Here is a 12,940-nt window from a genome sequence, read left to right on the forward strand (position 1 = left end):
TTTGTTTCTAAAACTATACTCTCAACCACCTAAGTACACCATCTTGATTGAACACACATGTTCCTCTTTCCCTTTACATTCTTAAAAGCAGTTTAGCTCCTTATACCACCTACCTGAAGCCCCCATTCCCTTTTGCCTTAGAGAACCAACATCACCAAAGATTTGCCTTAATGTTTTCCTTGCAGCCCCATACTTGAACCTTGAGATTGTACCTGCATGTGTTTCTCCTCTCCATCTTTGATAGGACTTCCTAGCCTAGAGATAAGGTACTTCTCTTCAAACTGCTCTTGCCCTCAGAGTTCTGTCCAGTTTGCTGGATTACACTTTCCATATTTGAAGAAATCTTTAATCAAGTCTCTGCCCATTGTCTGGTTCCATTTGCTAAGTGACTGCATCTGTCCTGGGCCAACCCTGTATCTCCTCATCTCCATCTTTGAATGGGGTAAGCCTGAAGCCCGCTCAGTGACCCAGAGGACCTCTAACCCTTTGTGAATATAGACAAGTGAGTTTTAATATCAAATACCCTCTGCAGGCACATTTCGCTTTTGCATATCTTTAATATGATACCTTGATCTTTTGTATCTTTAATCTCCACCCCCTCCAGCATTAACAGGTTTTCTATCTCCTCTGCCCTTTGCTGACCTCACTGAGCCTCCCAGAGAGGTGTCTCAAAATTATCTCACAAACTAATTATCTTGAAATATTTCCCGCATAGAAATTCTCTTTCAAAAGTGAGACATTATCTTCTATCACTGTATTTTTTCCACTTTACCCAGTAGCACTTTTTAAAGAAATAAGTCATCGGAAATACTCTTCTTTCATCCACACTTATACCTGCTATGCAGCTCTGTTCATTTTCAATTTAACTGGGATCTGTTGACTCTGAATATGAATGAATAAAGTCAAATCACAGCATCCTTAGCATGATAAACAGTATTTTAGTCAAACTAAACTGTGTTCTCTGGAGAAAAGGTGTGTTTCCACATGCAGAACTGTCCAGATAGCCAAAGGCTTGTCACAAACGGCTGTGTGAAACCTCTCTAACCATAGTAATCTGACTGAAAATTACAATGTTTGCTACCAAAGAGGAAAAATTGCAATTCTGCATTCAGGCAACTTGTTTCAGCAGATTGATCTCTCCTATAACTTCTTAGCTGGATGTGCTTCTATTTTGTTATGGAAGATAATGATAATGGTTATTATTCGTATCATTTTATTAGCAATGCCTTGAGCACCCGGTAACTCTGATTTGTCTGACAGTTGACATGGCATGTTTAAAAAAATTGGCATATCGGCTGGTAGATAATAATGCAGCCGTAGCCGGGTTTGGTACATTGAATGTCACTGACATCGCTACTTATGAAAGGAGAAATAACCCTTTTTTTCTCGCTTTTTCACTTACGATTGCAAGGCCCAGACAATTCAGGCAACACAGTCAGTGCCGTGTATATTTTACTACTCTCCCCGGAAGATAGAGCCCTGTCCTACTGGGTCTATTTCTACTGTTTAAAGGGGCAGTGTTATCCTATCCCTTAAATATATGAGGGTAGAGGGATGGAATGTTCTCAACGTGAAGAATGGATTAGTCAGATCCTGGCATAACTCTCTGAACTGCTCCAGGGCCCCTTCGGGTGACTTAGGGAAAGCCCACTTTGTCACGGATTATGAATGGCTTTTTTTTGTCTCCCTTGCAGCAGTGAGCGAAGGACCAGCCACCCAGCAGCCGCCCATGTTGCCCCCAGCACAGCCTGAGCATCCCAGCGGTGAGGAGGCGCCCAGCAGAACCATCCCCACAGCCTGTGTTCGACCAACTCATCCACTCCGCAGCTTCGCCAACCCTTTGCTACCTCCACCGATGAGTGCAATAGAACCGAAAATCCCTTATACACCGCTTTTGTCTCAGTCAGGTAAGTGCCCATTCGTTTACACTTCAAAGCTTTGTTATCCCTGGTGGCTCCACGTAAGTACATGAGGGTTCCGAGAAGGCCTGGACATAATGTATCTTTTTGACATTGATTATGTGCCCAGTGTGCTCGTGTCTTTCACTGATGTTTGTGGTGCAGCTTTTAAGTATTTGCCTTATAAGCGACTGGCTGGTTGTAGGCGCCTTTCATTCCTTTGGAAAGTTGTTCATTGATCCTGAATGTCAGTCTAGTACTTTTAATGTGTGCTCTAGGTATGCCCACTAGAGAACACTGGAAAAGTTCTTCTGCCTGCCACATGAGTTGTAGGATTTAAAGCTAGACTCCAAGACTAGAGTAAAAGGTATAGAAGTCTGCAAAATCACTTTTTAGAGAAATGCCTGTAAATCTCATAATTCTGCTTTGTTCTTTTCATTAGTCATCTTGCAGGGGTTCTTATTTTAGAGTTCCAAGGCCAGAAAGGCATATCAGACCAGTGTAGCGTCTAACTTCCTAATTTTAGAAATAGAGAAACCACAACTTAGATAGATAGGAAGTAACATCTCTATGTTTCCTTTCTAAGAAAGTCAAATGGCAGAGAGGAGAACCAGAGTCCCTAATTCCCAGTGCAGTGTTCATTTTATTACCTTAGCTGGTATCCAGTGAGGCTGAACCAGAGCTCCTTTTCGTTTCTGTTAGGGGTTAGGGAGATGAAAGGGGCGCAGAGAGGGACAAAGGAAGACGAAGAAGGAGGAGAAGGAGGAGGAAGAGGGGGAGGAGAGGAGGAACAAACAGATAGGATGAAATATAGGTCAGTAGCTAGTTAAGTAGATACATAAAGAACTACATAGTGCTCAGAATTATTTGGAATATTGGCATCATTCTTAGGTTAAAGTGCAGCGTTGCAAGGAAAACATGAAGGCAAATCTTTGGTGATGTTGGTTCTCTAAAGCAAAAGGGAATGGGGGCTTCAGGTAGATGGTATAAGGAGTTCTCTGCCACATTTCACCAGGGTTGGTCTGGTGACCAAAGAATGCAATGGAAGTGATGGTATGTTACTTCCAAAATTAGGAATAAGCTAGTAATGTTCAATGGTTCCAAGTACATAGAGATGCCCCCTTAATAGACACAGGCAGCTGGATGGACCTGTCGGCCACTGTACAAATACATTTTAGTTAGTTTCTGTTACTCAGATCCATGCCCACAGCGATTTTAGTCACTGCATTAGTACGTAAACCTCACAGTGACTGCTTAAACTAGGAAAAATAAGACTGCAATTATGAATCTTACATTTATATTAACATTAAGACTATATCTTGTTCCTGGCATCATGTTAATAGATTTGTGTGAATCATCTCTGGTGTTCTCACCATTCGTGTAGTGTCTCATATGGATGTCGGCTACAGGAGGGATGTGGGACTCCATCCCTTGAGACGCACGCTGCATGTTGCGCCTGGGCAGGATGGGGTCTTCTCTGACACATGACTGCAGGTCATGACTTCATTTCACAGGAGACGGATCTTCTAGCCCAAAAGAAGCCCACACTAGGATTTAAAGCAAGTCTATATTGTCCAAGCCCTTCTCCCACTCCCCACGTATGTATCCCACATACACATCATGAAGAGAATCTGCTACTTGGTATTGCCCCAAAGCTATGAGGTCTTTACTAGTTGAAACAGGGACAATTTGAGGCAAGAAAATGTATTTCATGAAATTCCTGTGTCAAGAGCATGCTGCCTGGTGATTTCTGGCTACACTCAGTTTCCCGCTGAAATACCAACCAAAGGAAATGATCTTGGAGGAGACATATTCAGGATAGACGGCAGGTTAATTGCAACTACTACTAATAACTAACCTTTACTGAACATGTGCTATGTGACCTGCATGCTTCTGAAGACTTGTGGTATGGCATATGATCCTCAAAACTTGGTGAGGTTGCTACTTTCTTAACCCCATTTCATGGATAAGGAAATTGTGACACAGAGCATCTAAGTAGCATATTGAAGTCTACACAGCTAGGGAGTGGTGCATCTTTTCCCACCTTTCTTTAACTGCAGAAAGCGTGGGTTCTGAACTTTTAGGAACTCATTTGTAACTCTTAGTTTATGTCTAACTCATTTAATGACAAAAACAAAGATAATCTTTTAAAGCCTATTAAATTAACTCATTCTAAAAATGATAAAAAGAAAAAAGTGTGAAACATCTGAAATAATTCTGAGTTGGGGAATACCATTTTCTCACAAGGCTTCTTCCCTCACATTTTAATAAGGAGAGATGAGAATTTTGTCAAAAGCTTTTTCTGCACCCATTGAGATGATTGTATGGTTTTTATTCTCCAGTTTGTTACTGTGGTGTATCACACTGATTGATTTGTGGATATGAAAAATCCTTGCGTCCCTGGGATAAATCCTACTTGATCGTGGTGTGTGATCCTTTTAATGTGTTGTTGGATTCAATTTGCTAGTATTTTGTTGAGGATTTTTGCATCTATATTCATCAGTGATACTGGCCTGTAATTTTCTTTTGTGTGTGTTATCTTTGTCTGATTTTGGTATCAGGGTGACGCTGGCCTCATAGAGTGAGTTCGGAAGTGTTCCTTCCTCTGCAATTTTTTTGGAATAGTTTCAGAAGGATAAGTATTAACTCTTCTCTAAATGTTTGGTAGAATTCACTTGTGAAGCCATCTGGTCCTGGACTTTTGCTTGTTGAGAGTTTTTAAATTACTGGTTCAATTTCAGTACTTGTAATTGGTCTGTTCATATTTTCTATTTCTTCCTGGTTCAGTCTTGGGAGATTGTACCTTTCTGAGAATTTGTCCATTTCTTCTAGAGATGTTTAACTATTTTATACTGACAATACCAATTTTATAACACCAAGAAACTAAAGTGCTATAGTACTTTATACTGTTGACTATTCTCTTTATTTGGAAGTAAAGGTCTTATTTTTGAGGAACTATGTAATACAGAGAAAAAAGATGGAAATTATATTCAAAAGTCCATTTTAAATGAAAATTTTGCTGTGGCAGTAATATTTGGTTTGGAACACAAGGTTTGGATATCAACCCATGCTCCAAGTGATCTATAATAACAAAAAATGACCCCCAAATGACCCAATGATCCTAATTTTAGAAAGAACATCTGATAATAGGCAGAACAAAGCACTTAACCTTTATTATTTACTAGTTATTGTTTTCTTCTAGTTACAGTAAAACCGAAGCTGCCTTAAACAAAATCTGGCACAATGTAGCATAAATGAGTGTATTATATCTTTAAAAGATGGAAAGGAGAGTTTGTTCTTCTCTCTCTACACCTATTCTCTCAAATAATAAGCATATTTGAAGAACCGTTCTCTGTTCTAACGTCATGTGGACAAGATCTCATTTTCTTTTATTTCCATTGCACGTTTATAAGTCTTCTTTTGTTTTAATGTTGTTTTTGTTTTTAGTGGAACTATTTCTTACAAACTATCTTTTCTTTCAGATTTTCCAGTATCTCTGGCTTGCATTTTGGGGGTTGATTTTATTTTTTTCATAGTAAATACCATCCTCCCCCACTCACCTGAAGCACACCCCACCATCACTTGTGAATTATTAAATGCCTTTCCCTTTTTTGTTTCTCTTATTGTCTCCCTGTGGTTCCTGTTCATTTCATAACGCCCTACCTCATGATTTTCAAATAAGTTCTCCCTGCATTGCTCCTGACACATGGTAAATAGTATGCTTTTAAGAAAGGGCTGATGTTTACCTATTCTAATAGAAAAAGAAAATTAGCAGACTGACAAATGTATTAGCTGTGACATTAACTACTTGCTTCTTAGTCTAAAAGATGAAATATTTAGAGCTTTCGACAAATTTTAATTCTAAGAAAATCATTACTCTAGTCAAACTGATTGAAGAAGTAAAGTCATTCTCTTGTTGGCTTAAAAAACTACCTCAAATAATTTTTCTCTGGGTTTCACAATAAAGGACTGTGTTATTACTAATGAGTTTATCTTTACTTACCACAAGTAATCACTTTAGACTATGGTGACGTGAGGCATCGCTGTAATTTTTAAAGATCACGCCCAACGAGAAGTTCCTTCTGGTTTGAAACCATTTAAATTAGGATCAGTGAAGAAGTTCTTTCCCTCCTCAAATTCCTGTGTGTGGTTTTTCTTGGGCAACATTATCGATCTGTGCCTCAGTTTGCCTTCCAAAAAGGCATGCGAAGCTATGTTTGCAGCAGTTTTTTATGAGGTACAGGGCACCACATAATACGCAGTAATGACTTCCATGGAGTTGCAGAGAATTTTGCAGTATTTCTCTAGTAAATGGTAATTAGAAAATCATCTTGTTGTCATAACGAGTGACATTGTACCTACCTGAAAACACAGGTTCATTCCTTTATTTTTTCCTTCCACAGTTAGAAATTTAGCTTACTAGACTCTAGGGTGTTTTATGGTATTTCTTACAATTTCATCGTCACCTCGTGATAAAGTGGTTCCATTTCTTAATGCTTCATCTCTGTGTGGTCTTTACACGTATCAGGGAGGCTACACATACTGCACTTTGCAAATCACAGATGTGAACATATAAGTGATTTGGCTCAGTCCCCTTTCAGATTAAATAGAAAATGTTTGATAAGAGTGTTGGGTTTATGGCATTATAGATCTGACATAAATTCTACAAAGGGCCAAGATAGGCTGTTTTTTCGTTTTTCTTCTCTAGTTAAAATTCCTTTTAGCTGTGAACTGATCAGCTGCACTTTAAATGAACCTGGATTAGGAGACCATTTGTCTTCTGAGGCTGTAATTCTAAAGGGAGAGAAAATGTGACCTCTTAAATAGTGACTTTTATATCGTAGCGCTGTTTTACAACACTAGCCCCCCTGGGGTTCTTGCATCTTTGTAAAGCTGCATATGTGCTGTATTGCCCTCCGTTTACACATTGCATTTCTACATGTTTTTATTTATAAAAGCGAAAACCTAGAACATCCTGATCTTTTCAATCTTCTAGGGATCGATATGTCAGTGGACATGACAAGACCAAAACTCACTTCATTGTACTGCGAAATTGAGTTTGATTTTCCTTCTACAAATTGTGGCATGTGCTTCAATTTGTCTGAGAACTGAGGACAAGGAGTGGGTGGAGGTGGCTGACAGTGGACAGAAAAGGCATTTGATTTATATTTTATGGCTGGTTGGAAAATCATGTGTTCCTGCTATAACCTGATCTTTTTGGCAGGCCTCATTCAGTAAATATACTATCACACAAAACTGCCAATAAATTACTATGATACATTAATACAATCCCTTTCCCTGCGTCACCTGTAGTCTACCGTTGGGGCTGTTCATCAGGATTCCACCTGAGTATTCCATTCTGCTGAAATGAGTCACAGGCAGAGGTCAGACATCCTTTAGCAGGTGGAACCAGAGGTCACAAATAAATCACTGGCACAGTTAAGTGGGAAAGATGTGTTGATTTGATGTTTTGGAGCCAGTACCACCCATCAATTTCAGAGTGGAAAATTACATCGCCTCCTTCACATTTGATCTCATGTGTAGGCTCATCTCTGTGTGTGTTTGTGGTTTTTTTGTTGTGGTTTCTTTTGGTAGGTACCCCCTTGAAATTGTCTTGTCCTCATTCCCGACAGATCATTTTTTTAATAGATGAAATTTGATTTGGTCTAGTCATTCTAAATGATTACTTGGTAAATGTAATTAAGTCAAGTTTGCTTTATACATCACCAATATTTGTGACTCTGGAACCTACTTGGTGTTTTAATAAAATACTATTTCCTTTAGTATGGTGTTCCAGTATTTAAATAGGAAAAAATCTCTGCTAACTGCCTCAAAGAGAGGGAAACCATTTCTAGAGGACACTTTATGAGTAAGCCACATGACTGGTACCTCACTTATAAATGACAAAACTGAAGCCTAAAAAGGTTAAGCAGCTTGCCCAAGGTCAATAGTTGAGCTAATGGCCTAGTTGAAAGAATTCAGAGAAATAGAATGCTGAAGAAAAATAAAGGATTTTAGTTGGCTTTTTGTGCTGCGAGTAGTTATTCTCAGATTGACTTCTCCCCTACAAGCAGGCCTCTAGGATGATTCTAGTTATTAAATATCACTCAGAAAGAATTGTTTTCTAGCAGGGAGGTTGAGTTATTTTTTTTTTTTTTAACATCTTTATTGGAGTATAATTGCTTTACAATGGTATGTTAGTTTCAGCTTCACAACAAAATGAATCAGTTATATATATACATATATTCCCATATCTCTTCCCGCTTGCGTCTCCCTCCCTCCCACCCTCCCTATCCCACCCCTCCAGGCCGTCACAAAGCACCGAGCTGATCTCCCTGTGCTATGCGGCTGCTTCCCACTAGCTATCTACCTTACGTTTGGTAGTGTATATATGTCCATGCCTCTTTATCGCTTTGTCACCGTTTACACTTCCCCCTCCCCATAGCCTCAAGTCCATTCTTTGGTAAGTCTGTGTCTTTATTCCTGTTTCACCCCTAGGTTTTTCATGACATTTTTTTTTTTTAATTCCATATATATGTGTTAGCATACGGTATTTGTCTCTCCCTTTCTGACTTACTTCACTCTGTATGACAGACTCTAGGTCTATCCACCTCATTACAAATAGCTCAATTTCGTCTCTTTTTATGGCTGAGTAATATTCCATTGTATATATGTGCCACATCTTCTTTATCCATTCATCCGATGATGGACACTTAGGTTGTTTCCATCTCTGGGCTATTGTAAATAGAGCTGCAATGAACATTTTGGTACATGACTCTTTTTGAATTATGGTTTTCTCAGGGTATATGCCCAGTAGTGGGATTGCTGGGTCATATGGTAGTTCTATTTGTAGCTTTTTAAGGAACCTCCATACTGTTCTCCATAGTGGCTGTATCAATTTACATTCCCACCAACAGTGTAAGAGGGTTCCCTTTTCTCCACACCCTCTCCAGCATTTATTGTTTCTAGATTTTTTGATGATAGCCATTCTGACTGGTGTGAGATGATATATCATTGTAGTTTTGATTTGCATTTCTCTCATGATTAGTGATGTTGAGCATACTTTCATGTGTTTGTTGGCACTCTGTATATCTTCTTTGGAGAAATGTCTATTTAGGTCTTCTGCCCATTTTTGGATTGGGTTGTTTGTTTTTTTGTTATTAAGCTGCATGAGCTGCTTATAAATTTTGGAGATCAATCCTGTGTCAGTTGCTTCATTTGCAAATATTTTCTCCCATTCTGAGGGTTGTCTTTTGGTCTTCTTTATGGTTTCCTTTGCTGCGCAAAAGCTTTTAAGTTTCATTAGGTCCCATTTGTTTACTCTTGTTTTTATTTCCATTACTCTAGGAGGTGGGTCAGAAAGAATCTTGCTGTGATTTATGTCATAGAGTGTTCTGCCTATGTTTTCCTCTAAGAGTTTGATAGTTTCTGGCCTTACATTTAGGTCTTTAATCCATTTTGAGCTTATTTTTGTGTATGGTGTTAGGGAGTGATCTAACTTCATACTTTTACATGTAGCTGTCCAGTTTTCCCAGCACCACTTATTGAATAGGCTGTCCTTTCTCCACGGTACATTTCTGCCTCCTTTGTCAAAGATAAGGTGACCATATGTGCGTGGGTTTATCTCTGGGCTTTCTATCCTGTTCCATTGATCTATCTTTCTGTTTTTGTGCCAGTACCATACCGTTTTGATAACTGTAGCTTTGTAGTATAGTCTGAGGTCTGGGAGCCTGATTCCTCCAGTTCCTTCTTTCGTTCTCAAGATTGCTTTGGCTATTCGGGGTCTTTTGTGTTTCCATACAAATTGCAAAATTTTTTGTTCTAGTTCTGTGAAAAATGCCAGTGGTAGTTTGATAGGGATTGCATTGAATCTATAGATTGCTTTCGGTAGTAGAGTCATTTTCACAATGTTGATTCTTCCAATCCAAGAACATGGTATATCTCTCCATCTATTTGTATCATCTTTAATTTCTTTCATCAGTGTCTTATAATTTTCTGCATACAGATCTTTTGTCTCCTTAGGTAGGTTTATTCCTAGATATTTTATTCTTTTTGTTGCAATGGTAAATGGGAGTGTTTTCTTGATTTCACTTTCAGATTTTTCATCATTAGTATATAGGAATGCCAGAGATTTCTGTGCATTAATTTTGTATCCTGCCACTTTACCAAATTCATTGATTAGCTCTAGTAGTTTTCTGGTAGCATCTTTAGGGTTCTCTATGTATAGGATCATGTCATCTGCAAACAGTGACAGCTTTACTTCTTCTTTTCCGATTTGGATTCCTTTTATTTCCTTTTCTTCTCTGATTGCTGTGGCTAAAACTTCCAAAACTATGTTGAATAAGAGTGGTGAGAGTGGGCAACCTTGTCTTGTTCCTGATCTTAGTGGAAATGCTTTCAGTTTTTCACCATTGAGGATGATGTTTGCTGTGGGCTTGTCATATATGGCCTTTATTATGTTGAGGAAAGTTCCCTCTATGCCTACTTTCTGCAGGGTTTTTATCATAAATGGGTGTTGAATTTTGTCAAAAGCTTTCTCTGCATCTATTGAGATGATCATATGGTTTTTCTCCTTCAGTTTGTTAATATGGTTTATCACATTGATAGATTTGCGTATATTGAAGAATCCTTGCATTCCTGGAATAAACCCCACTTGATCATGGTGTATGATCCTTTTAATGTGCTGTTGGATTCTATTTGCTAGTATTTTGTTGAGGATTTTTGCATCTATGTTCATCAGTGATATTGGCCTGTAGTTTTCTTTCTTTGTGTCATCCTTGTCTGGTTTTGGTATCAAGGTGATGATGGCCTCGTAGAAGGAGTTTGGGAGTGTTCCTCCCTCTGCTATATTTTGGAAGAGTTTGAGAAGGATAGGTGTTAGCTCTTCTCTAAATGTTTGATAGAATTCGCCTGTGAAGCCATCTGGTCCTGGGCTTTTCTTTGTTGGAAGATTTTTAATCACAGTTTCAATTTCAGTGCTTGTGATTGGTCTGTTCATATTTTCTATTTCTTCCTGATTCAGTCTTGGCAGGTTGTGCATTTCTAAGAATTTGTCCATTTCTTCCAGATTGTCCATTTTATTGGCATAGAGTTGCTTGTAGTAATCTCTCATGATCTCTTTTATTTCTGCAGTGTCAGTTGTTACCTCTCCTTTTTCATTTCTAATTCTATTGATTTGAGTCTTCTCCCTTTTTTTCTTAATGAGTCTGGCTAGTGGTTTATCTATTTTGTTTATCTTCTCGAAGAACCAGCTTTTAGTTTTATTGATCTTTGCTATTGTTTCCTTCATTTCTTTTTCATTTATTTCTGATCTGATTTTTATGATTTCTTTCCTTCTGCTAGCTTTGGGGTTTTCTTGTTCTTCTTTCTCTAATTGCTTGAGGTGCAAGGTTAGGTTGTTTATTCGAGATGTTTCCTGCTTCTTAAGGTGGGCTTGTATTGCTATAAACTTCCCCCTTAGAACTGCTTTTGCTGCATCCCACAGGTTTTGGGTCGTTGTGTCTCCATTGTCATTTGTTTCTAGGTATTTTTTGACTTCCTCTTTGATTTCTTCAGTGATCACTTCATTATTAAGTAGTGTATTGTTTAGCCTCCATGTGTTTGTATTTTTTACAGATCTTTTCCTGTAATTGATATCTAGTCTCATGGCGTTGTGGTCAGAAAAGATACTTGATACAATTTCAATTTTCTTAAATTTACCAAGGCTTGATTTGTGACCCAAGATATGATCTATCCTGGAGAATGTTCCATGAGCACTTGAGAAAAATGTGTATTCTGTTGTTTTTGGATGGAATGTCCTATAAATATCAATTAACTCCATCTCATTTAATGTATCATTTAAAGCTTGTGTTTCCTTATTTATTTTCATTTTGGATGATCTGTCCATTGGTGAAAGTGGGGTGTTAAAGTCCCCTACTATGAATGTGTTACTGTCGATTTCCCCTTTTATGGTTGTCAGTATTTGCCTTATGTATTGAGGTGCACCTATGTTGGGTGCATAAATATTTACAATTGTTATATCTTCCTCTTGGATCGATCCCTTGATCATTATGTAGTGTCCTTCTTTGTCTCTTCTAATAGTCTTTGTTTTAAAGTCTATTTTGTCTGATATGAGAATTGCTACTCCAGCTTTCTTTTGGTTTCCATTTGCATGAAATACCTTTTTCCATCCCCTTACTTTCAGTCTGTATGTGTCTCTAGGTCTGAAGTGGGTCTCTTGTAGACAGCAAATATATGGGTCTTGTTTTTGTATCCATTCAGCCAATCTGTGTCTTTTGGTTGGAGCATTTAGTCCATTTACATTTAAGGTAATTATCGATATGTGTGTTCCTATTCCCATTTTCTTAATTGTTTTGGGTTCGTTATTGTAGGTCCTTTCCTTCTTTTGTGTTTCTTGCCTAGAGAAGTTCCTTTAGCAGTTGTTGTAGAGCTGGTTTGGTGGTGCTGAACTCTCTCAGCTTTTGCTTGTCTGTAAAGGTTTTAATTTCTCCATCAAATCTGAATGAGATCCTTGCTGGGTAGAGTAATCTTGGTTGCAGGTTTTTCTCCTTCAACACTTTCAATATGTCCTGCCACTCCCTTCTGGCTTGCAGAGTTTCTGCTGAAAGATCAGCTGTTAACCTTATGGGGATTCCCTTGTGTGTTATTTGTTGTTTTTCCCTTGCTGCTTTTAATATGTTTTCTTTGTATTTAATTTTTGACAATTTGATTAATATGTGTCTTGGCGTATTTCTCCTTGGATTTATCCTGTATGGGACTCTCTGTGCTTCCTGGACTTGATTAACGATTTCTTTTCCCATATTAGGGAAGTTTTCAACTATAATCTCTTCAAATATTTTCTCAGTCCCTTTCTTTTTCTCTTCTTCTTCTGGAACCCCTATAATTCGAATGTTGGTGCGTTTAATGTTGTCCCAGAGGTCTCTGAGACTGTCCTCAGTTCTTTTCATTCTTTTTTCTTTATTCTGCTCTGCAGTAGTTATTTCCACTATTTTATCTTCCAGGTCACTTATCCGTTCTTCTGCCTCAGTTATTCTGCTATTGAT

The 12,940-nt window shown here is 38.3% G+C and overlaps 1 protein-coding gene across 1 annotated transcript in view; it reads left to right on the top strand.

Annotated features, from left to right (window-relative positions):
* Nucleotides 1-12,940, top strand: part of DCC (DCC netrin 1 receptor) — a 776,413-nt gene that overhangs the window by 709,051 nt on the left and 54,422 nt on the right. The window contains 1 exon segment of the mRNA XM_073789896.1: nt 1,695-1,907. Coding sequence (XP_073645997.1) covers nt 1,695-1,907 — 213 coding nt within the window.

This window comes from Tursiops truncatus, chromosome 13 (genome assembly GCF_011762595.2).
Source record: "Tursiops truncatus isolate mTurTru1 chromosome 13, mTurTru1.mat.Y, whole genome shotgun sequence".
NCBI lineage: Eukaryota > Metazoa > Chordata > Mammalia > Artiodactyla > Delphinidae > Tursiops > Tursiops truncatus.